The sequence below is a fragment of the Ixodes scapularis genome, unplaced genomic scaffold (genome assembly GCF_016920785.2).
Source record: "Ixodes scapularis isolate PalLabHiFi unplaced genomic scaffold, ASM1692078v2 PGA_scaffold5__190_contigs__length_132052651, whole genome shotgun sequence".
NCBI classification, from domain to species: Eukaryota; Metazoa; Arthropoda; class Arachnida; order Ixodida; family Ixodidae; genus Ixodes; species Ixodes scapularis.
Window position 1 is genome coordinate 47,735,813 of NW_024609880.1, and position 26,961 is coordinate 47,762,773.

At 48.6% G+C, this 26,961-nt stretch overlaps 1 protein-coding gene across 1 annotated transcript; it reads left to right on the top strand.

Moving 5' to 3' along the window:
• Positions 1–8,880: 8,880 nt before the first annotated feature.
• Positions 8,881–10,668, top strand: LOC121838125 (the record flags this gene model as incomplete). Its single annotated transcript, XM_042294199.1, has 1 exon — positions 8,881–10,668. A coding segment is annotated over one exon (1,788 nt), but the record flags the coding sequence as incomplete, so codon positions are not given.
• Between the last annotated feature and the right edge of the window lie 16,293 nt (positions 10,669–26,961).

The window sequence follows — 26,961 nt, forward strand, 5'->3', positions numbered from 1 at the left end:
CCGCTGACATTAGGCCACAACAAAAGGGTCGTCACGCGCACTGGGTCAATCGCATCTGCCGACAGAGACCGGAGCGGGGACGCACGCACGCCGCAGTCCCACGTCTGCCGCCGTGCCAGGGCACTTGGAGGAGGGGGCAGCGCTGCGACCCCTGCCAGCGGTCGTGCGATCCCCGCCGACTTTTTCCGAACGGGGGGCGACGACGCGCTCCGCTGTCTCTGCAAACCGTGCCGTGGCGGTGACCCAGTCGCCCCCCCGTGCGCTGCTCGAGTCGGTCTCTTTCTTCGACGTCTTCAGCAGCTGTCGCCCCCTCCTCTCCTTCCCTTCCTGGATGCATGGATATCGCGTCGGAGAGGTCGGCCTACCTTAGACCTGCGGGGCGGGGCGTAGCTAAATTCGCTTCGAGTTGCTGCCATATCCGTGGTCCTTTGGAACTTCCGACTCGTACTTAGAGAACGCCGAACTTGCTCCGGGTGACGTGCCGGGAACTTTTGGGACTGTCATTAACGTATCCGTGTCTGGCCAACACCACCTCTTAACCTGTCGGTGGCAGGTTATAAGAGTGCAGTACAAGCTCCTCCCAGACAATCCTCCACTCTTTTCACTTTAACAGAGCGAACACTGGAGAGGAGGCGGGTGCCTCCTCTCTATAGCGTTCGCTTTGCTAGACTATTCGCGACTCTAGCGAACTATAAACGGCACGCTACGCTGGTCAGCCAAAATGGCGGACGAAAGGAGGTCGTTTTCGTCGTTCAGCGCGCGGACCACCATAAATTTCTTGCACTGCAGCGTAACATCGGTATTACATATGAAAGCAAAGTGATTTTTCGACGGTAGAAACCTTCTACTAGTCAGCGCGTAGGAATGACTCTGCGGAAGCATCAAATAAATTACTGGAACCGATGTTTGTTTCTGTGCTGCCTACGAGAAGCAAGCGGCGATTGAAACGACCTCCTCTCCTGAGCTTCTCGGCGTTGCCGCTACGAGGCGTCGATTTCGCTGGAGTCGCCAATAGAATGATGAACCTCTGAGAACAGCCTTCGGCGTTTCAGGAGCCTCACGAGCGCGCACGCGCAGCACAAGCACGGTGGAAGGCAACGCGCGCGTGCTGGAGACCCATCCGAAAAAAAACGCGCTGCCGCTTTCACCCGGTCCGTGCCAATAGTATGCGCCAATTAAGTACAGGGTGTCTCATAAGAAAATGTACACGGTCTTTTTTACCCCAAAAATAAACTAGGCATCGCCGAGCCCTCATTCTTCGCCCAAAGGTAGAGCTAGAGGTCACAACCAGTTGCCAAAGTTTCAGCCCGATCCGATAACTTAATCAAAAGTTATAAGTGATTTTCTGAAAATTTCAATGGGAAAATGGCGGCCGACGGAGTTTTCAAACACATGGGGCTCTATGGCACCAGAAACCGAAAACGGGCAAAAATGGGCTCCATTTTCCCATTGAAATTTTCAGCAAATCACTTATAACTTTTGATTAAGTTATCGGATCGAGCTGAAACTTTGGCATCTGGTTGTCACCTCTAGCTCTACCTTTGGGCGGAGAATGAGCGTTCGGCGATGCCTAGTTTATTTTTGCGGTAAAAAAGACCGTGTAAATTTTCTTTTGTGACACCCTGTAAGTAACGGGACCCAACTAATATGCTTACGCCTGTTCATTTTGTGTCTGCGCTTGATCTCTCTATGATAACGTTGCGGCCGATGTAGTTTACTCTTCAACTCATTCAGGCGTGAAAGTGTTCTTGTTTTCACATTACTTTCTTTTATATATATATATTTATATACTTTTCACCGAGCAACCGTCTCGACGACGGGTCGAAATGTCGTTGACCGTATCAAGATGTAACGCTGACCCGACGTCCTCGAAGGAATCTAATGGCACTCGCGATATCGCGTTTCTTGTGCGCTTCGTTTTATAAGCGTCTCCCTTTTGTTTTATTCCTTCGCTGACATTTATTTTTTACTGCTGTAAATGGAACGGAGATCGTTGTTTATCCGCGACAGAATGTATATATATATATATATATATATATATATATTTTTTTTTTCTCACGGTCTTTCCGTAGTTTGTGTTGTATACGTCGTTCCGTTGCGAGTACCGACGCGACGGCGGATAAGCCGTGGGTGGCGGCGGCAAGCTCTGCACCTGTGCTCTGGGATGTTCTCTCGAGCGGCGATAGCGACGGCGAGGAAAAGCGGAGACGATTGTTTAGGATCTCGACCGGCAACCTGCCCCTAATCGTACCTCGTGGCGGTTTGAGAGGTTGGAGCGTGTCTCCTATTCTCTTTACATATATATATATATATATATATATATATATATATATATATATATATATATATATATATATATATATATATATATTTTTTTTTTTTTAAATGTGTCTTTTTACTTTTTTTTTAAAGGGTGGGAGCAAGTAGCGAAGGCCACCGGTAAAATGGAACCCGGACTGACTCACATAAATCAAAGGGAAAAAAAAACTAATCTGAGACAGTGTTGAGCCGTGGTCAATACATCAATCAATCAATCAATACAATGCATCATACAAAAGCCAGTCTCTGCAGACGTGTACCAAGCGTATACATATATTTATAAAGCGCACATGATTCTAACATATGCTTGAAGCCTGTCCGCAGATAGTCGTCTTCGTGTCTGCAACGAAAATGTCTCTTGTAGCAGCGTGAATGCGGCCCTAGAAGAATACGCCGAGCCCGTGGTTATTCAAGCGATGTCAGGTTGCCATCTTCTTGTCGGAAACTTTTGGCGCCAGGTTGTCGAATGGCATGCACGCAGTGTTGGTGGCAATTTTTCGGGAGCTTCTTTGATGTGGGTTGCCGATCGGCGCATGGTGCAATATCATATCCCCCCCCTGTTGGACTTCGAGATTTGTAGAGTAAAACGGAGATTCTTGCGTGCGCCTCGGCACACACACACACACACACACACACACGCACACGCACACGCACGCTCGCACGCACGCACGCACGCGCACGCGCACGCACACGCACACGCACACGCACACGCAAGAAACTCAAAACTTCGTTGCGCCCTGCGGCGGAACGAGTCTTGTATGCGTGGGTCGACGAGGACACTTTAGCTGCTTCGCCGAAACTATATTTGCAGGAATCGGATATAACCACATTCCACGCAACTGCAAGTTCATGTTGCGGGAACATGTCAGTCACCACATGACTATTACACGGTCCGCCTCACGAACGTCGCTTTAGTGGGGCCGATCTGGTAGAATCATGGAACATTTGAGGTCTCTTTCCGAAGGGTCTGGAGGGTGACTGAACCTCCCATTGTAAAAAGCCTCCCATTTGTAATTAGCAAAAGTTATTCCTGTGTACAAGGGAGGTGGAGCAACAGATATTCATAATTACAGACCAATTTCTCTTCTGCCAATATTCTCAAAAATTTATGAACGCGTGATCAATGATAGATTAACTAGCTTTTTTCTGAAGTATGACATAATAACGAAAAAGCAATATGGCTTTCAGAAACATAAATCAACCGAGCAAGCACTTCTAGACATTAAGGACAAAATTGTAGAAAACATTGAAAACAAACAGCTCACGCTTGGTTTGTTTTTAGATTTTAAAAACGCATTCGATACTGTTCAACATGATATCCTGCTAACAAAAACTTGAGAGACACGGTATAAGAGGAATAGCGCTAAAACTAATAGAAACTTATCTACAAAATCGTCAGCAGTACGTCTCTATTAACAGCATAGCATCGAGTAAATTGGGAATACAGCACGGCGTTCCTCAAGGTTCCATTCTCGGTCCTTTATTATTTCTAGCTTACGTGAATGACGTAACGATAACACCAGGCTCCCCCGAGTTAGTAATGTATGCTGATGACACAAATGTCTTTTTTTACTGGTGTGACTAAAGAATACATAGAAAATACTTGCAATGCGTACCTCATTAGTTTATCGAATTGGTTACGAGTAAATAGATTGAAGCTAAACACAAGTAACACTAAATACATAATCGTCAAACCTGTTAGTAAGCGAGACAACATCTCTATTAACATTATATTTGAAAACACCGTTATAGAACAAGTTCCAGAGCAAAAGTTCTTGGGCGTCTGGTTTAGCGAAGAGCTCACGTGGTCCGCCCATGTAAATAGAATGAAGGCAGAGCTGTCTCGAGTTACTGGTATTATATATAAAATGCAAAATTTGATACCCACTTGGCTTAACATGACGTTGTATTATTCTCTCTTTTATTCTAAGATCAGTTACGGTATGTTGGTTTGGGGTACGACCACTGCATCTAACTACAACAAACTAATCATCCTTCAGGAAAAAATTCTTCGTATTTGCGAAAATTACAGAGGTAATGTCAGAAATTTGAGCACTGAACCACTTTTTGTTAAATATAATATATTGAAGGCAGACCAGATATATCACTTTGAATTATTTCAATGGATCTACAAAAACAACCTCTATTTGACACAGACACCTCCTTCTAGTGCCTACACATTACGAGACCCGAAACGTAGGATCCCAAGCATACGAACAAATTATGGCAGGCAAAGTTTATCGTACATGAGTACTAAATTATTAAATTCCCCTGGCATTGATGTTAATTTCACTTCCCCTTTTCCAAAGTTACAAAAAGACTGCAGACGAGCTCTGGTTTGCAGTGATATCGCATTTTCATCTATTTAAGGCATGCATATCTATTTATATTTATTTTCAATGAAGCGTAACGTATGCGAAACTTTGGAATTCTCAATTTTGGCTTTGTAGCTTGATTTTTGGTTTTGATTTAGCTTGTTTCCGCTTTCTTTTATAAATCCTTGTTTTAGTAGGTAGGGTTTTTCGCTCCGGCAGCTCGAGGGAGATAGACGTGCTGCGCCGAGCTCCCGCCCGCCTATCATTTTATTATCAAAGTGATAGCGGCGCCTGCACTGGAAGAAGTGCCGGTTTGCAGATACCCGAAGGACCGGGCAAAAACTACTTCCACCGAAAGTCCTCACCGCTGCGGACCCCCGGAAGCAACCTTTGACTGGGTGAGCCAAATTTTCACCAGTTTTGACCAAAACCACTAGAACGCGGGGAAAAGTAGCTAGACCCAGCGAAGCCTACTTCACCGGCGCGCCGGCGGCGCTCTTCGCCGTCGAGTGGGCGTCCGGGGGTCCCTCCCCACCCCCCGGGCTACCCAAGCATGGAGCCGACTGGACAGCCGACTGATGGAAACACCATGCCCGAACTCGAGGATATGGACGAGGTGCAGGGCGAAGCCCATACCAATATTACCCCCGGTAATGACGAGCCGCAATCAGCGGAGGAGACAAACTTTCCGCCCTGGATCAAGATACTTAGCCGGAAACAACAAAGACTTCAAAACCAGGCCTACCGGAAGACTCTAGAAGAATCTAGACGGAACGACGAGCAACCACCCCCTGGCAAGATGCTAACGGGCGCGAAAACCCGCCAGACGTCGAAACCGCGGAAGCGACAGCTCCCACCGCTACCGATTGAGGATTACAAAGTGGTCGTCCGCCCCTTGGATGGTCTGAACCTCGGAGCTTGGGGCCCCGATCAAGTCTACCGAGCCATCAAGTTGGCAGCGAAGCTCACTCCTCTCGAGACTGCGGAAATCAAGACGAGGCTCCGTAAGGACCAGAACTTGGCCGTTGTGAGCACTCCAAGTGTCGACACGTTGGAGCGGCTTTGCAATATCTCCTCCATCGCACTCGGAGAAAAGCAGTTCCGAGTAAAACCTTACGCCGCCATGCCGGACGACTCCTGTAAGGGGGTCATCTCGGGTCTCACATCTCGGCCCTCGTCCGAGTGGCTCACTGAAGAACTCAATGCACGGAACACCAACTACATAGTCCTGAACGCTCGAATGATGGGTAGTACGACCTCAGCCATCATCACTTTTCACGGACTCAGGGTTCCCCGCCTAGTGTATATCGATGGCGGCGAATTTGAGTGCAGGGTCTACAGACCCAAAAAACAAGTCTGCACTAAGTGCCTAGGACTAGGACACCGAGAGGACGTGTGCCCTCAGCCTGAAAAGCAACGATGCTCAAAGTGTGGAACTGAAGGCAGTGCCATGGACTCGCACGAATGCGAAGCGAAGTGCGTGAATTGTTGCGGGGCTCACCCGGCTACGGACCCTCGATGCCCCGCAAGGCAGCGAGCACCGTACAACAAGTCACGCGTTCAGAAGTACCTGCAGCAACAACAACATGGCCGCCATCAGCAGGGAAGTCAACGGCCCCAGCACGTGGCTTCACCGCTTCAACCCGGGCAAGCGACCCAGGCTGTACCCCCCGAGGAGCAGTGGCCACGACTACCAACGAGGGGATGGGCGAACCAAAACCCGTACGCTCTGCTGGCCTCTGAAGCACTCGACAGCAGCCCAACGTCGACGGGCCCTCAAGGTTCAGACACCCGCTCCGGATCCAAGCGGGCCCGGAGCAGATCCAAGGCGAGATCTCGCTCCCGCAGCCGAGCCCGATCCCGGTCGAGACGGAGGATGCAGCAACAACGGTCGGCGCAGGAAGCTGAAACCCGAAAATCAAGGAGCCCCGGTCCAGAGGCCCCGAAGGTGAGCTGGACAGGGCAGCAGCCTCCCACTCCCTCCCAATTCCCCGCATGCCCCCCTTCTCCCGCTCCTAGATCCAGCGTTAGGACACAACACCACACACACAAACAAAACACTCAGCACACGTTCATTGAAAGCAATCCTTGTGCCACCGACACTTCCTTCTTGGACACCTTGAGGCGTGAACTCAGGGCGGAAATGCAGAGCTATCGAGATGAGCTCCGCATGATTAGGGAGGAGATGCAGAGATCTAGGGAGGAACTTAAAAAATCTAGACTTGAGCCACTCGGTCTCAGCGAAGAACTTAAACGCGAAGTAGCCAAACAGATCGCCGAGGCCAGACTTGGTATTAGCAAGGAACTGGATCACATGACCACTACACTCAAAGGGGACATGCAGACTGGCATGGACAACGCCCGTAGACAAATCCTTAAGGAAAATAGAGCCCAACTCCCTGAGCTGGTTCGAGACATTCTCTCCGCGATGCCTCGACACAGGCTCGGGGTAAAGAGCCTCAAGGCAGCGGGACACCGCTCGTCCGGAACAGGGTCTCCCCCAGTTACGCACTTAAGCTTATCCCAGAACCATCCCCAGAACTTCACTCAGGAACAACACAATGGAACGGGACAGTAACAGGGTCAGAGCGGCGGACCACCCGATCCTCCGCAAACGCCCACCCAGTAACATACGCGTTTGGCAGTGGAACTGCAGGGGCTATCGGCGCAAGCGCGGGGCGCTCACGCAGTTCCTCGCCACACTCGACGAAAAACCCGAAGTTATCGCAATGCAGGAAACCGCGTGTACACCGGCACTCTCGGGATACGTGACTTGTGCTTCAAAACCGGAACACGAGGGCGTACCTCCGAGGGTAGCCACTCTCGTAGCCAAACATCTACCGTTCATTCCACATCAGTTAGAAAGGGTCACTGGCATACCATATGTCTTTCTCGAGTTGCTCCCGCAGAAAAGCGGACAGAGCAGTCTTTTCGTCCTTAATTTGTACAGTTCACCAAGGGCGAAAAAAGACACCTTTGACGCGATCTTTAGAGACGCTATCGCCTTAACCAAACCGAGCGAGAATACGCTTCTCATAGTAGGGGATCTGAACGCGGCCCACCCGGCATGGGGATATTATCAAGAGTCGGTGAAAGGACGAAAACTAGCCACGGCCATAGACAGAAATCAGCTTACGCTCCTCAACGAGCCGGATCAGCCCACGAGGGTAGGGAACAGCGCGAGCCGCGACACGTGCCCGGACCTCTCCCTCGCCAGAGCGAGAGGCCCGTGCACGTGGACCAACCTCCAGGAGAGTCTGGGCAGCGATCATTTTATCATTGAAATTCAAGTTCCAGTGCAGGCTCATCGTAGACACAAGAAGGCCCTGCGGTTGGTCAACTGGGACTCGTTCCGCCAGCTCAGGGCTCAGACAAACGCCGAAGAGATAGATGAAAACGTACCATTGGCACAATGGGTAAGAAAACTCCACGCCGACATTCAGAGAGTAACCAAGACAGTTCAGACGACGGACAAGGCGCCCGTCGTCGACCCGCATCTTCTTCATCTATGGGAAGCCCGGCGTGGCCTAACTAAAAGATGGAGAAGACAGAAATATAATCGGAAACTAAAAGTTCGCATAGCCAAAATTACCCAAGAAGCCGAGCGTTATGCAGAGGAGCTCACCCAATCTAATTGGCATAAACTATGGGACAAACTACAAGGTACCCTAGGAACTAGGCAGACCTGGAGTCTGCTCAAGAGTCTGCTTGACCCCACAAAGACTAGGACCGAAACCAACAAGGCTATAATAAAACTTGTTCACCAAACGGCACACAACGGGGAGAACGCCTTGTGGGATTTCCTAAAGGAACGTTACATCGCATCCGGCCCCAGACCAAACTACCGCCCATATCCCCACGAAGAAGCAGACCATCCGCTGGATCAGGACATATCTGAATACGAAGTTAGGGGAATACTCACTGGCCTAACCCGCAATAGCGCTCCCGGAGAGGACGGAGTCACGTACAGGATTCTCAGGAATCTGGACGATGCCTCCGTTTCGGCCCTCACATCATACTTTAACAGGGTATGGAGTACCGGTGTCCTCCCACCGGAATGGAAACACGCCGAGATCACCTTCATCCCAAAACCTGGGAAGCTCTCACGCTAGAAAACCTTCGTCCCATTTCACTAACATCGTGTATAGGTAAGCTTCTGGAACACATAGTTCTCAGACGCCTTCAATCCCATCTCGAAGCTAACGGATTTCTTGGGGACACAATGTTCGGGTTTTGACAAAATCTGTCAGCACAGGACGTCCTCCTACAGCTCAAAGAGGACATCCTAGACTTTCCTGGAAGAACGCAGACGAGAGCGGTACTCGCGTTGGACCTTAGAGGAGCTTTTGACAACGTGTCTCACGACGCCATTCTCGAGGGCTTGACCAGAGCACACTGCGGCAAAAGAACTTACGACTATGTCCGTGCGTTTCTGACGGACAGGACCGCTACTCTAGGGCTGGGAGATCTTCGCTCCCAGCCCATCAAGCTCTCGGGGAGGGGAACGCCACAGGGTTCCGTCCTTTCGCCGACTCTCTTTAATATAGCCATTTCAAGTCTCCCGACCCTGCTGGGGGCCATCCCTAACGTCAGGCATGCTCTGTATGCAGACGACATCACCATCTGGACAAGCAAGGGTTCGGATGGTGAGATACAGGACGGACTTCAGGAGGCGGTCGAAATCACTCAAAAGGTTGCAGAAGCAGCAGGACTAACTTGCGCCGCCGACAAGTCTGAGCTTCTACTCATTAGAAGCAAACCTTGCACTAAAGCAGATGAAATTTGTTTAAATCTAAATGGAGAGAAGATACCCACAGTCGACAGACTCAGAGTACTCGGCCTACATATTCAGTCCAACGGCAAGGCATCCTTCACCGTGCAAATGCTTCGCAGGCAATGCCAGCAGATTGCCCACCTCATACGAAGGGTGGGCAATGGACGTGGCGGGCTTAAAGAAGCCGACACCGTGAGAATTGTCCAGGCTCTTCTAGTAAGTAGAGTTGTCTACCATTGTCCTTTCCATAACTTTAAACGCAGAGAGATAGACACTCTCAATACGATCCTCCGAACTGCTATAAAAACGGCGGTTGGATTGCCTCAGCATACATCCACGCAGCGCCTTCTTCGACTTGGTATTCACAATACTATAGAAGAACTGATTGAGGCTCAGGCTGTTGGACAGCGTACAAGACTCAGCTACACACAGCCTGGAAGAAATCTCTTAGCCAGGCTCGGCTACAAACCACTTAATAAAGAACAGGGCTGCATGCGGCTAAAATCTGTCCCACCGAGCATTGCGGCTAAAATACGAGTTTTGCCCCTACCAAAGAACATGCATCCCACTCTTAATGCAGGTAGACGCCTCGCGCGTACCCGCTACCTAAGGCTCAAGTATCAAAACGACCCAGACGTCTGTTACACTGACGCTGGGGAGTACACTTCCCCACGTGAGGCAAAATGCATAGTCGTCTGCGACTCGCTTGGACGAGGTGAAGCGATAGCGTCTCTCGCCGCTCCCACATCGATCGCGGAGGCCGAAGAAGCGGCAATAGCATTAGCCGTAGCACGGATTTCGCGTAAAACTGAAAACACAGACAAGACCTGTACCATAATCACTGATTCACAGCCAGCGTGCAGGGCGTTCGCGCGATGCGTCGTCTCACAACGAAGTGGACACATTCTAAACACAGTTAATCAAAGCTCACTACCCGCAATCCAGATAGTCTGGACTCCTGGACATACCTCCCTCTCTGGCAACGAGAGTGCGGATGCACTCGCCCGAGAAATAGCCGGCCGGGCGTTGCATGGGGAAGGGGAGGCACCGGAGAATCACAACATGACCACCTCGAACTTACGCACAGAGCCAACACCGCTACACACGTACAATCAAATCACGGCATTTTACAGATCACAGCGCAGAACACTACCCCCTCCGCACAGGGACCTATCTAGGCAGGAAGGGATTGAGTGGCGACAGATACAAACACACACTTTCCCAAATTTGTACCACAAGCATCTATTTTTTCCTAACAGATACCGGAGCACCTGCCCCGGCTGCCAATCCCCCGAACCTTCCCTTTTCCACTCTACCTGGGCCTGCCCCTCTCCACCGGGGCAAGGCATCCTTCCCATCCCTGACCCATCCTTTACCTCCTGGGAGGCTGCGCTGTCTAGCGCAAAGCCCGAGGACCAGCGAATGCTGATCTCTCGGGCTAAGCGGATAGCAGAGGCCAACGGGGCCCTGGACTAGGGGCTCCCGACCAGAGAGAAAACACTCCTGCCTTTTCCCTGAATAAAGTTTTTCCTCCTCCTCCTTAGTAGGTATGTAAAAAAAAAAAACGGTGTCTATTTTTGTCTTTATCTTTATTTTAATTTTATTTTACTTCTGGGTTATGATAAGCATATCGCCCCGCATTGTTCAAGCTGTGCCGCTTGTCTAGTTGTTTGAGTTGAGTCATTGTATTTCACGTGTTTTCAGATATTTCTATAATAATTGTTTCTATCTGTTTTTATGACGATGGCTGGTCTTGTTATTTATTATCACTATGACTTCTTTGAAATGCTATTTCCGCTGTATGAACTGCAGGGGGCAGAGGCGCTGTCAGGCATCATGCCTTTATCTCTGCCCCCTCTGCGGATGATTAAAATCCGCAAAACAAATTAAAAAAAAAACAAAAAAAAAACTCAAGATTTTTTTTTTTTTTACTTTTTTGAAAAATTTTAAGAAACGTGGGGCGTGGCGAATCCCCGAGCATCTTATTAAGTTATTGCTCAGCAGCCAATGCGATTGTGACATTGGCAACTAAGAACTTCAGAAGAGAAATCATGATGCGAGAAGCCTGACCATATAAGTACCGCCCATTGTTTCTTGAGCAAAGCAGCTGCTCCGAGGACCATCAAGTTCGTACGACGCGTGTAGATGCCAGGTCTTGACCCCCATAATCTGGGAACTAGCATAAGCGGATTGGCACACGCGGGATGTGCACGCCAACGGGTTGTTGCTTGCATGCATGCTCACATTGACTCGCGCAGCCGTGCTGGCGGAAGTGCAGCGAACGAAGCCTTCAGCGTTGAACGGCTGGCCCCCCACGCAGGCCAGCTCTTTTGCGGTTTCCCCGTACTTTGGGTGCGTGCTCGCATTCATCGACGGCTTTGTTTTGTTTCGCTGACCCGGTGCCCTTGGTGTCGGTGTTTTCCTCGTAGCCGGGTTCGATGAAGACGGTGTCCGCGATCGGACGCGATGTCCCGTCGCCTCTCCCCTTCTGGGCTTCCTTCCTTGTTTGGTGACCTTTCCTCCTTAGCCGTTCTTGTCACTGTCTTAGTCTTGGTGTTGCTTTGTTTTGTACCCCCCCCCCTCTCCCGCTGTCACATCCGGGACCTCTCCTTCTCGCACATCAATCAGGTTGGTTTTGAAGCCTCAAATTCTAAGCATAAAGAAACGCGAGACATGGTGATTATAAGGGAAGTAATATATGTTCCCTTCTTTTTCTAAAGTACGCATCATTAATCACTCTATCATAATGCTTGTTTATAGCGTCCAATCTCGAGGTGAGGCTCATAACGCCTAGTTCGACCGAATAAAAGTCGTATCGGTTCAGTCGAAAGCTCGAAGTAAAAACCCCTTCGCAGTGCTGCTCTGAACCCAACATCTCTCTCTAAACGGAGCTTCGAACTCGTCCTATTTCGAACTTGAGTCCAGACGCATACAAAAAATGAAGCAAGCCTTTTAGGACGGCGACCTCAAATGGTTGATGGAGCACCCATGTTGTTTCCGGTTATACCTACCGGTGAAACCGAAACTGATTTGTTGTATTCGAAGGCTCTTTATTTGATCCTAAACGCAGAACCTTTTTTTCTTTTAGAGCGCCAAAAAGTGTAGGATAGCAACACCCCGTACGTAGCGGAGCGCATACCCGCTAACGCGTTTCTAATGCGTCCAGTGGTGGCGAGAAATTTCCCATTTTGTTTGTTTCTTCACGTTGCCTTTGCCGCGTTGTTATTTGGCGCTTTTTTTTTTTTTTTTCTCGCCGATCCAGAAGTGTGTCAAGGCGGGAGAGAAAGTGTTCTGCTATGTTTGTTTGTTTTTGCTTTCTCGCGCGGCAGTTTGGCTCTGGAGGTAACGCGCCGTCGACGATTGTTCCCAATGAAGCAGGCGTTTCATTTTTATTTTTTTAGGTCGGCGCAATTTAGTTTTGTCTCCGTGTCATAGCTGATAGTGGAGGAAAATGTCGTCTTTTCGGGTAAGGGCGTAGCAACGATGTGTCGAAAGGGGCATGTTATGGCTTTAACGGGTCGGGGTGTGAGGTTCTTCACGTTTACGGGCTCATTTTCATTCAATTATACCGCCTTTCGACGCACGGAAGCCACGCCTTTTTGAATGCCGCGGTGCCCAGTGGCGTTTCGGTTGAAAACAAAGTGTCGAGGCTAGGGAATGGATATTATGATTGTAAGCGATACTTCCCTTGACCCGCTCGCCAATAATATTGCTGTTTTTATTGCCGATTTTGAATTGTGGTATCATTTCTTTAAATTACTCCCGCCCCCCCCCCCCCCTTTCCCCCCTAAAAATTCTAGCCGTCTCATCGAAACATTTGCGCATGCGCGGGAGAGTAAGGTACCCGTTCTGTCCTCCTCTCCTCGACCCACGCATGCGCGGCTCACGGGACGAGGCTCTCGCTGAGTGTGCCGTTGTCTTCGCATTGCCTGGGGGCAAGAGGAAGGTTCGCACTGAAGAGGGGACGGCTGAACAGAAGCGGCGACGTGCTGAGTTTCAGCCTGCTACGAGACTCCGGAGGGGGGAGAGAGAGAGAGAGCGACGTTTAGATAGGAAAAGAGGCCATTTGACGCTTACTTAACGAACTTTATACAGTCAGTATGCTGGCGAGCTGGTAATAATTAATTGTTATGTAACACCCGAGACTGTAGTCCGGGGATGCGTTTGACACGTTGTCCTATTATTGTCTTTTTCTTCGACTTGAGAACGTTTCTTCGTTTTTTCCGCGCCACAGTCCCAGGTGTTAATGTTGCGACACTCAGTCACCCGCTTAGAGTTCGTCCTCATTTTATCCGCGGAATATAACTTCTCTAGAAGACAAGGTGCTGTCGCATTTCGACGTTGTCTGCAGTCAGGCACGTAGCCAGGATTTTTTTTTTTTTTTTGGGGGGGGGGGGGGAGGGGGGGGGGGCGGCGTTTATGACAAAATGCCGTATGAGGGGGAGGGGGGGAGGGGAGGTCCCAGCAAAATGAAAGATATCAGGGGGGGGGGGGCGGGCCCCGTAGGTCCCCCCCCCCCCCCTCCCCCCTGGCTACGTGCCTGGCTGCAGTCAAGCACTGCAAATACACAGCCCCCTCCCCCCTTTTTTTTTGGGGGGGGGGAAGGGGGAGTAGATATTTTTTCAACAATGAAAACTGCTGATGTAGGGAGGAGGAGGAAATAACTTTATTGAGTCCAAAGAAGAGGCCTATCCAGGCCCGTGGCGAGAAAAAAAAAAAAAAAAGATACTCAAGAAGATAATTGTCTGATAAAATCAGAACGAGCGTGCGTCGCGACTTGCTATCACCGATAACGAGTAAATATACACAGGATCAAAATAACTGTCCGGCACTTTGATTCAGCGCGTGTAGGCGGTGAAAATGCATAGCTTCCGTCGCTAACCTTGTTAGCTCTTGGGAGTTGTTTCGAGGTATTTTAAGAAACAATATTTTCGGTCATCGACCCCAGAAAAATAAATAAAATGCACGACGGCTGGATTTTTTTTTTTTATGCTCATTAATGTTTGCGATTGGAAGCATGTGGATTTTGAGCTTCAACGCTTCCTCCACAAGCGCACATATGCTGAACATTATAAGCGTGGCTACGGGGTGAAATTGTCGTAGCTATTTTTCTACCTTCGCGCATCTTCTGTCTGCGGCTTCACCAGTTAACCACAGCTGTACTGTTTTTCTTAGAGAGAAAAAAAGAAATAAAACATGTAAATGGTTCACTCGTCCGCCCTTCCATTTATCTTTCCCGCCCCGTTGATTGATAAGCCGGATTAAAAACTATCATTTTTACTTTGACTCCCAATTACGAAGTTTCCGCTCTCCTTCGAGAGAAATGGTGAACTGCCGCTGATTATGACAATTACATGGGAATCATTATCGTCATCGTGACGTTAATTCATGGGCGGATGTAACTGAGTGTATTGATACGATCTCTCTTCGAAATGGGCGGCAGCTTACGCCGCTTAACCTACATCGTATGGTATGCACCACGCGATGGTTGGTCGCATTGAAAGATGTGGTTGTGTTGTCCCTGTTTAAATTGTTTTATCCTTTCTTCATCCATGTCAAGCGGTGGCTGGTCGCATTTTCAGTTGTAACCCATTCAAACTGTGCGGTCATTCAGCTCGCCCCGTGCGGAAACAGATACCACCGTGTCACAGTTTCTTTGAGCCCTTCTTCTACGCGCGGTTAGGTTTCTCGCTCATTGAAGGTCTCCTCTTCTAAGCTGCAACTGCTCTTATACAAAAGACACGGAGTTCTCCGCAGAGATGTATGAGAGACAAATCTCCGCGGACATGTATACGCCCCGCGCATGTTCGACGCAGGTTTGCTTCATACAGGCTTGGTGGAACATGCCTGCAGACAGTTTTTGCATGTTCGATGGGACCGTCATACGGGGATAGGAACTCGGACAGTTTCTGCGGACTGTCTTTTGTATCGGTGTACTTCTAACATAGTAGGATGTATTAAGGCTTTAGGTTTCTTGTTCAATGGAGGCATTCTCTTTCGGGAACTCCGTATGGGAGCGTTTCCAGCTTCGACAATCGTATTACTATACTGGGCAGTCTATGGCGTATCCCCGAAAGAATCGGCACTTCCTATATAACACCTTACATCCTTCCACAGCATCTTTACTCGACCCGCTCCTATGCTCCACCTCCCACACTTTCCGGCTGGTCTGAGTGCCTGGGCACGCAGTCGTCCCCGGTAATGAGCGCGCTCATGCGCTCGCCCGACGCCAGGGGAAGACTTTGTCAGCATCCGACCACCCCCTTACTCCTACAGCACTCACCTTGGGGAGCTACGCCTCGCTCGGTAACATTATCCTCCTCTTCACCCTTCCCTTACTCGCAGAGACGCCGTCCTGTGGCGACAACTGCAAACTAACTCTTTCCCGACCCCCCTCCTTCCTGCTCTTACCTCTCCCCGTCACTCAGCCCGCCTCAGTGCCTGCACTGCGGCGGCCGTCCCAGCCTGGCGGCGCCAGCTTATTCCCGCCATCCCACCCAATCCCACCCCCCCCTCCTGGGAGGAGCGGTTGACCGATGACACGGCCACTGGCCAGCAATCGCTGGTGGACCGCGCCAAGGCAGTCGCCGCCACGTATGGAGCCCCGGACTAGGGGCTCCATCCGAGGGTTCGTCACACGTCGCTACATTTAAGGTTTATTCACTCACTCCCCGAAAGAAAAAAAAAAAAAAGTTCGATCCCGTAACGCTTATGTTTCTTCCTAAATGTAGCGCTACAGCGGTTCAGAGCAAGTGCGAAAAGTTTTGAAACTGTCATCGTATAAAAAAAGTGACCAATGTTTTTTTTTTTTTTTTTTAGTTGTTAATGGAAAAAGTGGAACCGATCCCTGTACTTGACACCATTTCGTCCCCGTATGCTTGGCCGACCACCATTTTCCTTTCGAAAAACTTCACAAAAATCGCCGGTAACTTTTGAATGAGATAGCGGTCAGTCCTGAAACGTTGGCAGCTGGTCTGGACCGCTAGGGCTACATTTAGACGAAGACCGAGAAAATAAACTACGCATTGATGCTCGGCATCCACTTGGTGCGTGCGCGTCGCCCGTCTCCGCGTGTGTTTCCTCCGCGCCGACCTGCCCGTGCGTGTGGTAGCACGTGGTTCGAGGAAGTGTTCACGCGCCAGTTGGTTGAGTGCCGATTCACCGGTGACGCGTAGCGAAGCGTTTACACGGTGCACGGACGCCTGCGCTTTGCGGCTCGAAGGGGACACGCAAGTCCTCCCTCTCTCTCTCTCTCTCTCCCTTTGTATATGCATTGCTGTCTTCGAGTTGGTTGTCTGCATACCTGCTCGTTCGCCGTTGAAAGGGTTTTCTTGTCCGCGATGCTCCGTTTATAGAATCGGAGAGTACCGTCGTTGGTCTTTTATGTTGCTCGCGGTACTCCGCCGTCTGGAGATAGTTATCTGCGCGCTGCTAAGTTATTCAGCGAAGGGTCGCGTGTCGCGCGTGAGGTGCTTACGCTAAGCTGGCTTCCGTGATTTACGTGTTTTTTTGTTTTTTTTTTTATTTCTGGTCGGTGTTGTTTTAATGGTGTTAAGGGATTAACGGTTCTGTTGGCATACTGTAGCAGACTGTAAAATTCACGAATGGAACCGCGGGATTCAGTACGTCGGTTCCGATAGCGTTTACTTAACACGAAGATATATATTGCTATAATAAAGTTAGTTCGTAAATGCATCCTATATACAGCGGTTCTCGAGCTATTGGCCGTCACGGACCCACCCACTGACCCACTCGAAGGTCGTTCGGGGACCCTCGATGCATTCTGCATCAGAGCTCCTGCGCGACGGCACAGGAGGGCTTTTGTATCTAGAGCGGTTTTTCGACTTGGCGCGGATTCTCATGAACGCTCTCGAGGGCCCCTGTTGTTCCGCGGACCACAGTTTGAGAACCGCTGCTATCTAATACTGTTCGCTGGAAAGGGTTTATAAGTATTTGCATATTCCGTCCACTCCGTACTCCAGCCTCTCATAGTGCCAAGGGCACGTACACAGGTGAACGAATATATATTTAGTACATGTTCTTACCCCGAGCAAGCGTGCTATGTTAATAAAGCATCAGCTACCGATAATCTAGTAAATGTGTCCGGTACCCTCTCTGAAGAGTTATGACTAGCTATATGTGTCAGAAAGGGCTTCCCCGCGTGGTTGTAACACTTACAGTGAAGCCCCTCTCGCGCTCGCCTCCAAGCGCTGCTCTATATAGTTTCCTGACCCCGAACACGACAGTTTTACCGAGGTCCTGCACCACTTATGGTTCATCTGAATCAATCTATAAATAAAGGCACGGGACCTCGCTATTTCAGCGAGGACGCCCGAAAACCACCGATCGAGAACCGGCCGGTTTGAGTCTCGCTCACTCTCTTCTCCGCCGTCACGTGCCGTTTTCTATACTTTAGACACTTCCACCAAAGATAATCAAAGTCGTGGGTCATCGAAGGCAGACACTCAATGTGATACCGATTTTGTGTGACCTCTGAAAAATCGCAAACACCTTGATTGAAAAAAAAATGAAAAAAAAAGGAGCAGTTACGTGACTTTTGGTTACTCTCTCCTCCTCTATATTTCTTCTTCCTCCCCAGTCCAGTTTCTGTTTCGGTTTCGAGCAGCTGCTCTTTTTTTTTTTTTTTCTTCTTTATTAAAAATATATACGTAACGCTGTAGCATAATATTGATTGGGTAGTCTTCTGACACCATAATAAATCGTCAACAAAAAATTAAAAAAAAAAATTGTTGGGGGCTGTTTCTTTAAGGCCACGCTGTATTTACCGCGATAAATGAGGCTTTAGTAGCTACGAAGGTGCAGTCTATCGGAGCACAAGTTTGTTTTACAGCGGTACCTTTTATAGACCCCCCCCCCCCCCCCCCGGCCCGGTTTCTCGAGCGCGTAAGCGTAAACGAATTCAGTTTCCCCGCTAAACTTAGCGGCAAATTTTTCCTCGCGTGACATATGCATTAATTCAGTTTCCCCCGCGGAAACATTTGACGGCGATATGACGATCGTTATAATTATATCGTCGAATAAGTAGCACAGCTACCGCTGTCTAAACGCATCACGCAACATAATCGTCCCCCATTTTTTTTAAATCCTCCGTTAGAATTTGACGGTACGTTTGCGCCATGCCTGCTTCTTGCGCAGGGGTTGTGGTGGCGTCAGAACACCGAGCTCTTGACTGGCTCTGATTGGAAGGATAGTGGGTGACCTCAAGGCAGCTAGCATTGAGGTCTACCCACTATCCTTTCAATCAGCCAATCAGAGCTCAGTGTCGTTCTGACGTCACTGCAATCCCTGCGCAACAAGCACACGAATTTGCGCTCCGCATAGGAACGGCTCATTGCCGCATTGGTGTAGACATCTACTACACACGGCTGGATCCCAAAGTTGGCGGCACGTTGGAATAGAGAACCGTAATGGATGTTCCATTGAAGGAAGATTCACTGTGTTGTTATGTCGGCGCCAACACTTCCTGATAACAAAGTGGAAGCGCCAGACTGTCGACGTCACCCGAAGAAGGCCAACACGGTGCATAGATCAGAGAGGAGTGCTGCGTCAGCGTGTATTGGACACGAGGTCAAGCCCAACGTTGACGCAATAGCCGCTGTCCGATCTATGCCCCGCGTTGGCCTTCTTCGGGTAACGCCGACAATTCAGCACTCCACTACTTCGTTGTCTGGAAGCGAGGTGCTGGTCGGAGCGGTGCAATGCTAGTAAGAAGTCCGAGGTAGTGGACTTCCTCCGTCGTGGTCAGCGTGAGTGGTATACGGTCGAGGAAACGGCTCATTATGCACACGATCGACGCTCGTGCCGCATGAGCGGGTCGACGAGATTATTATTACGGCACAGCGCTTCTGTAACGATCCGGCGAGCGCCGACCGAACGGCGGCATCGGGCTCGTCGACCGAGGGGGAAAGAGACGATCTCGCCTGAAAGCGGCACTGTAGCTTTTCTCACGACTCGGAAGAGAGAGAAGGCGCTAAATTTAGCTCGTTCCTCTCACTCTCTTTCCGCGTACCTCCTCCTCACTTTCTCTTCCCTTACTCCCAGTTCTCTTCTTGATTTTAGTTACTGGGGTTTCTGTTTTTGTTGCGAGGTGGGACGGCCGTCTTTTGTTTCTTGCTTGGAGAGAAAGATGGTGCTGTCTTTGCGCGTACATGCAGCTCTGGTTTGGCCACCTTTTTCGTTTTGTTTTCTTCCAAGCGCTCCTCCCCCCCTCCCCCTCGCTCTATCTTTCTCTCCTGATTATTTTTCAGTATTCTCTTTCTCTCTCTCTCTCCTGACGGATCAACGAACCGGCCAGGAGATGCCGTTGTTTCCATTCAGCGCGTCGGCTTCACCTTTGTTTCGAAGCCGCCTGGATGGCGCCGTCTCTGTAGTACAGAATTAGAATGGCGAAACTCGTCGCCATCTTGGAGGATCTACCCTGAAATCAAAATGTAGACTCGTTACATTTGTCGCTACTTCGACAAAGCGTGTGGCGGCTTGTATACCCGTCGAAAAAGTGGCGGTGATATCAGCCTCAGCAGCGCTCTCATAAACCAATGGAGTTGGTTAATTCTTACAAATTGTGTGATACAGCGCACTCTGTTTCATCTTGCGATGGACCCCGGCGGAATCTAGGAGCCATGTCGGCCAATCAAGCGCCGTAAACTTTTATCACGTGACTATACGAGCCCCGCACGTCTACACACACAGACACGGCATAGGATTTACTTCGATATTTCGTAGCATTCTCTACGGACCGTCGGAAGGTAAAACAGGCCACAAGGTCATTAAAACTCGGTGTAAGTCTCGGCAGATTATCGACTGAAGTCTTCAATAAGCAACAAGAGGAAACCAGTCGCAATGCCAAGAGCATTCGCGGTCTTGCGTTTCTATTTTCAGAAGGTTTTGGGGTTAGCTAGCCGGCAAACAAAAGCGAGAAAGGGAATGAAATGGTGATGCAACCACTCTGCCGAATCTTTCCGACGGCGCCAAAGTCGGTCACCCCGAATTGAACGCGACCTGAACGCTTTTCTTCGACTCTAAAGAAAAGCATTCACGCTAAACTCTGCCTGCTTGCAGCTATAGCGGCCTTCTTGCGTGCGTGCCTTACGTCGCGCTTTTAGCGCTCTACGCGGTTCGCGCAAGATGCGCTTACCGAGAAACTATATGGAAGCAATCTGCTGAGATTTTCTTGCGGGTCGCCTTGGAAGTTTGAAACGAATCCTGGCGCCCTCGTGAGCCCCTCAATGCGCTACATCCGCCGTCTCTGCGATCGTTGAAAAGAAGAAAAAGAAATGTCGCGCGTATAACTGCGTTTCGTAGGGAGGGCAGACACTTCGCGGGAAGGCTTTAGAGCCTGGCTTCAGTTACGTGGGTTATTGTGACGTTTTGTTACGAGGCACCGGACCAAATGAAGTTTACGGGGTCGTTTTTCGTTGCGTTTGGACTTCAACAAAGAACTTATTGTGCACGTCGGACCCGAGACGTTTCAAGGGGAGGGGAATGGGTGTTTGGGAGACTGGGGCAGTCTTAGAAGAAGTGGAACGTCGTCTGTTGTGCGTAGACTGCAGTGGAATGACCCAAGTATAGGGCATGTGGTGTTGTAATCGGAACACGTGCCCGGGTCTGGAGCGTCTGGGTGGGTTGGGGCCGGTTTGTTGTGTCGAGAGACGTTTTATGTTTCTACCAGACGCAAAGACACGTTAAAGAACGAACAAAACGGTAACATATAGATTGGTTCGCGTGTATTAAGGAAGAAAGTTAATAATTAAACTTGAAAGTTAAGTCACCATGAGTTGAGGGAATTGGCGTAAAGACTGGGTTTCCTCTGGTTTGTGCTGTCATTCTGGAATATTTTAGTCATATTTCTAGTCATTGGCGTCGTACTTAGTTGGTCGGACTCAACAAATGTGCCTATCTCAAAGAGGCGTGTTTTGCCGCATAACACTGTTGTGTTGTGCAGTACATTGACGGTACAGTACCATTCACGTTGTCGGTTTTTTTTTTGTGTTTTTTTTTGTTTTTCGTGGACGCGTTTGCCAAGAAATGACGGCACCGTTAAAACGCGTAGCGGTGAAGGACGCTCCCGACACAAGTCGGTTCTTGTAAGAGCAGTCTTTTCGTGCGTTGTGAGGTGTGAAATAAGATAGACCAGGTTCACATTGACCTTATGCATCTGAACCGACCTTTTAATGTACCCTCCACGTAATGTTCTTGCGTTACAGCTAGTGTACACGTGGCGGACCCCAAATTGGCATCAGTTTAAAATATTTAGTATCGCAGACAACCATATTTTTTATTGCATTTTCACTCAAAATAATTTCATAAAACCGGTATCTGGACAAGACGAACGACCCTAAAGCTAGGCTCCCACTGCTTACACATGCAAAAGACAGTTTGCATACAGGTTCGAACGCGAGTCTCCTCGAGATTCGTGCTTCGAATGCCGCATGGCAATGAGTTCAAGGAGGAAACTTGGCATGCGGCATTCGAACCGCGGATGTTGCGGTGACTCGTGTTTTCAGACTGTCTTTTGTATGATGTATGCTAAGGTGCAACGCCGAACGAAATCCACTACATAACCAGTTTCAGGAAACAAACTGGGCGGAAGTGGGAGCCCCACCACACCAAAAACCGATATCGTCTCCGCATTCTTGTCCGAACACGTACTACATAACGTATACACGTTCGGCTGCGTATCTATCCTTTTAAGCGCAGAGGGTACGTTCCTTCTCGGCCCAAGTACGCTCTCTTGGGTTAGCCCACGTTAGAGCCACAACCGGGAAGCAACGACTGTAGCTTCTAAAAGCGGCGACGCGCATGTGATCAACGCTGTATACGAGGGCAAAAGTCTGATTCATTGCGGTGAGGTCGGAGGCGAAAGCGGTGAATTCTGTTGACCCGCTTTTATCACCCGCCTTCTTCCCGCAAGGGGTCAGTGGCGATCCCAGAGAACAGGACCAAGTAAGGCACGCCGCAGCGAGCGGCCGAGCTTGGCCTTTCCTATGTGGTCAGGTGATGGTCGCTCCTCTCTCGTTAATTCTTTTGGGATCGCGCGGTGGCAGAGTTTTATCCGCGGGCGGAAAAATGCTCGCACATTTCTGTCCGCTTTTAGGCTCTGCGAGGGTTTTCAGCGAAAACGGGGTTGTATAAACTGAAGCGTGTACGCACTCTAAAACAGATGTCTGCGGGTTTTCTGCAGGTCAAGTGGGAAGTCCGATTTGCAACATTCTAAAGTTAGGTGCTTGTTCAATAATGAGGCTTGAAACAAAAATCGTCTAGCTTAATATTCGACATTCTATCAAATGCAGTGGCGCGACAGCGCTTGGAGGTTTTTTTTTAACGAGCAGTACTTTCTATAGTTTAGTGGAGATATTTCCGCCGATAAATTTAGCGGCAAAAATTGTGATGTCACGCCACGGGACCCGGTGACGTCACTCTACGACATAACCTGACACCATGACGTCATATGACATTCTTACTTCATGCGATCAAACCAACACGAGCGAGAAATGTCCGTGGAGGGTTCTCATATCGCGACCCCGCACTGCGGTCTATGCTGATACCGTGAGTCAGTGACAGTGCGCATGTAAACGTATGCTTCCGCCCACTGACCCTCAAAAATAGAGAGCACTTTCGGCTGAAAGCGATTTCTGAGGGATGTCGACATTCGTGGGGTTTTGACCGAACATTGATTAGCTATGCGCGTGGTGTTCATAGGAAGCATGGCACGCCAACATTTCTTCGAGAGAGAGAGAAAGAAGCGAATTCGAACCAATGTAGTTAGTTATTTACCTGCTTTTAATGCAACCCTGACAAAGGGAACCAAAGCGGAGTGTAAGTTCGTCTGCTTCCTTTGCAGGGGTTGTAATGACGTCAGAACGCCGAGCTCTGATTGGATTTGATTGGAAGGATAGTGGGTAGACCTCAAGGCAGCTTGCTTTGAGGTCTACCCACTATCCTTCCAATCGGAGCCAATCGGAACTCTGCGTGGTTCTGACGTCACCGCCACCCCTGCAAAAGAAGCAGACGAACTTGCCAGGCACGTAGCCAGGGGGCCATGCGGGGAGGGCATGGGGACTGCCCCCTCCCCGAAATCTTCCATTTTGTTGGGGCCTCCTCTCCCCACTCTCCCTCATACAGCATTTTGTCATCCCCCCCTTGAATCAAAATTTTGGCTACGTGCCTCCAACTTGCGCTCGGCATTCTGATGAATTCTATTACGCTGTCGTCACAGACCAGTTTTAGGATTGTATAATGCTTTGTATAATGTATAATGATTTGACGTGGTTAAGGTGGCGATGGCAGTGCTCTTACGAAGTGCTCGTTTATTGGCAATACTGTGGACTATCCCTTAGCGAAAACTAATACGTTTGAAATATACCACATCCTAATTTGAGTGTATTTGAAATACAATTCATAATTGTAAGTACACGAAAAATATACCGAAAATATAAACTTCTTTTTTTGTTACTTAGTACTAAAATATACTTCTAAAAATCATTTTAAAATACCTTTACTTAAACTACATTTGAAGTTCCCTTCATGCGTTTTGAAATATGTAAATACTAAATTAATAGGCACAAAATACCTTTCACATATATTTCTTGAAATATTTATTTAATTCATGCAAAATATACTCCAACCCTAAAAAAATGGAGCAATCAAGAATACGTGCAGAATACTCTTAAAATACCTGAAAATCGTAAATACTGTTGTGCTATACTCTAAGTACCTTTTGGCTGCAATACTTTGGTAGTTTGACTTAAACTACCAAAATATTTAAAAGCTCCCCTTCTGAAGTTCACTTCAAGCAGATATGGAGTACACTGAAGCGCCTAAATACATTTGATTAGTTTGGCAATTGAATTGCGCAGCATCGCACTGATAAATCCGCCCAGTTTATGTTATTGTTTCCTTTTTTCTATCAAGAACACACCTGATCAGTTCCTTGCACACCAATCACAAACGGGTTCGGGAACTACAATCACAACATTTGCTGATGCTGGAAAGCTTCAGCAGGTGCTGTGAACAGATACGTTTGGCGTGGTTTTGTTAGCACAATGTTAGTTCACTGAACGTGTATACTCACCATTGTACGTGATGTGAATAGTGACTTTAATACAGTGACATTAACTACCATATTAAATAGTCAACTACTAAAAAGGAAAGGCAAAACAACTACTGTAAAATATTTATTTTTTGCGGGCTCAATATTTCGCGATTTAGGTCAAAGTTGGAGTTTTGGAATAATTCGCAAATTCTAATTTTCGCGACGCGCTGGGATCGCAATATAGATTTTAATGTTTTTACATTTTGCCGGAATTGTTCACGGGATCTATTTTTCGGAATTGTAGGCGAATCGCCTACAATTCCGAAAAAATACAATGGTACAATGGTGAGTATACACGTTCAGTGAACAAACATTGTGCTAACAACTTTGCGAGAATTAGGTCCTTACGAAAATAAAGTCGTTTACAGTATTTTAAAGTGAAGAAACTGCCTTGATTCGCTTCGCCCTGAGTGGTGCTACGCAGAGAAGCAATAACATGTATTTTATGAGCCGTTTGTGTAGATATTGTTTTAGGGACTGTGCCGAATTGTTATTAGTTGTACCAATGCATTTTTGTAAGAGATATCGTCCACGAACTTCAAAACACTGTTTCCCCTTGACAGACTCCCGAGGAGGAGATCGAATACTTGTAACGTTAATAAGCGCAGAGGTGGTCACCGAAAAAATTATTACCTTCAATATGTAGGCTATATAAGGCTCTAGAGCCGTCAACGGGACTGTGAATGAGCTCTTCAGTGCGTCATGGTGTTTGTGTTTGTGTTCGTTTCTAATGTGGCTTTGTGAGATGTATTTAGTAGTGCCTTCAAATACCACAGGGACACAATTTGCTGACAAAATCGAAAATAAAAAAAAAATTGTGTGACCGGTTTTTAATCCACAAATGGCATCTTGAGTGTGAAGGAATAATATTTCTGGTATATCTAAAATATTTTTTGATTCATATTTATAATGTATTTTGAATACATTACGCGCGTATTTCGAATGCGGCCAAAATAATACAGAATAAATACAAAATGAATATTCGTACTAAATATATTTCAACTTCGTTTGAAGTACGGCCTCTTTTTGCTAAGGGATTGCACAAACCATCCCATGGTAAGTCACGTGTGTCAGGAATGCAACGAGGCATGGCATTGGGCGAGTTGATTTAGCATACCTCGAGTGACAAACAGCGCGAAAAACCGAAGGGCTAGAAGAAGGAGCGCACAAACATAGCGCTTTCGTGCAGGAATAAAATTGTAAGCGATTTACGGAAATGTTCAACGAGAAATAGGGTACCCGTTTTCTTAGCAGACATTGTTCATCTTTATGCGATCGCAGCTGCTTCGTTGGGCGCCATTTTTCCTATCGGAACTTTTCTCAAGATCTCTCCTAACTTTCGACTGATATAACGGTAAGTTGTGAAATTTTGGCATCTGGCCTGGTCCGCTAGCGCTGCATTTGGACGGAAATTGAGTGGTCGGCGATACGTCGTTTATTTTTGCGGTGGAAAGACGCGGTTCTTTTTTCTCCCAAACACCCTGTACCATATTCACTTAAGTCGTCACCGGTTGACCAACCAAGCGTCAAGAACGGGTAATTTGTATGACTCAATGAACGTTCCTCCGGCGACCACGTGTGTGCTTCGCTCGACTCAACAAGTTCTAAGAAGTACATATGCGTCATTCTCCTGTCATTGTTCCGGCTGCTTGTAAACTTCTCCGTGTATGCACCTTTCCAGCACCTATCACTCGGGCGAAAAATGCCGAGTCTCTACAGGCTATGGACGTATGCGCTGATTTGATATTCTGTAGCGGAGAGCTATACTTCTGCGCCTGCTCAAAACGCGTTCCAGACAAAGGCAGCAGTGTGCAGAAGGTGACGCTTGGAATGGTCTTCTATACGGACATTATTTGTTTTTCGATGTATTTATTTACCTCGTGCGACTCTCATACGATGCGCGCGCTTTGCAACGACTGCGAGCGACACCCGGGAGCTATCGCGCTCTTCCTATGCATGGGTTCCTCCGATCTCTGACTCTATTTTTTCCACGCGGCTCTCGGGGTTGCTCTAATGATCTCTTGCGCCGGGCCCTCCATGGCCCTCGCGAGGGTTGGGGATCGAGTCATGGGACGCCGCTTAGAACCGGATTCCTCGGACCAGCAATTTGGGGGGGCCAGACCTCCCCCCCTCCCCATCTCACCTTCTCTCCTTTGGCGCGTACTCGAGATACATGGCATTGCTCTCTCTCTCTCCTTCTCTCTCAGTCTCTACATTCCCCGCTACGCTCCAAAGCGTCCGAAGAGGTGACCGTGTGTATACGTACAACCGGTCATCGATGTCAACAACATGAACGTGTAGCAACGTGGGACGTATACGAGCGAGCGACTCGAAGATCAGGAGTGACGAAAAGTGTGACGGGCGAAAGGCTGTGTGTCGAGAATCCGGACGCTCGTACGGGTGAACGGACGTCTTGGGTTTAGTTTTTTCTAGGGGTCTTC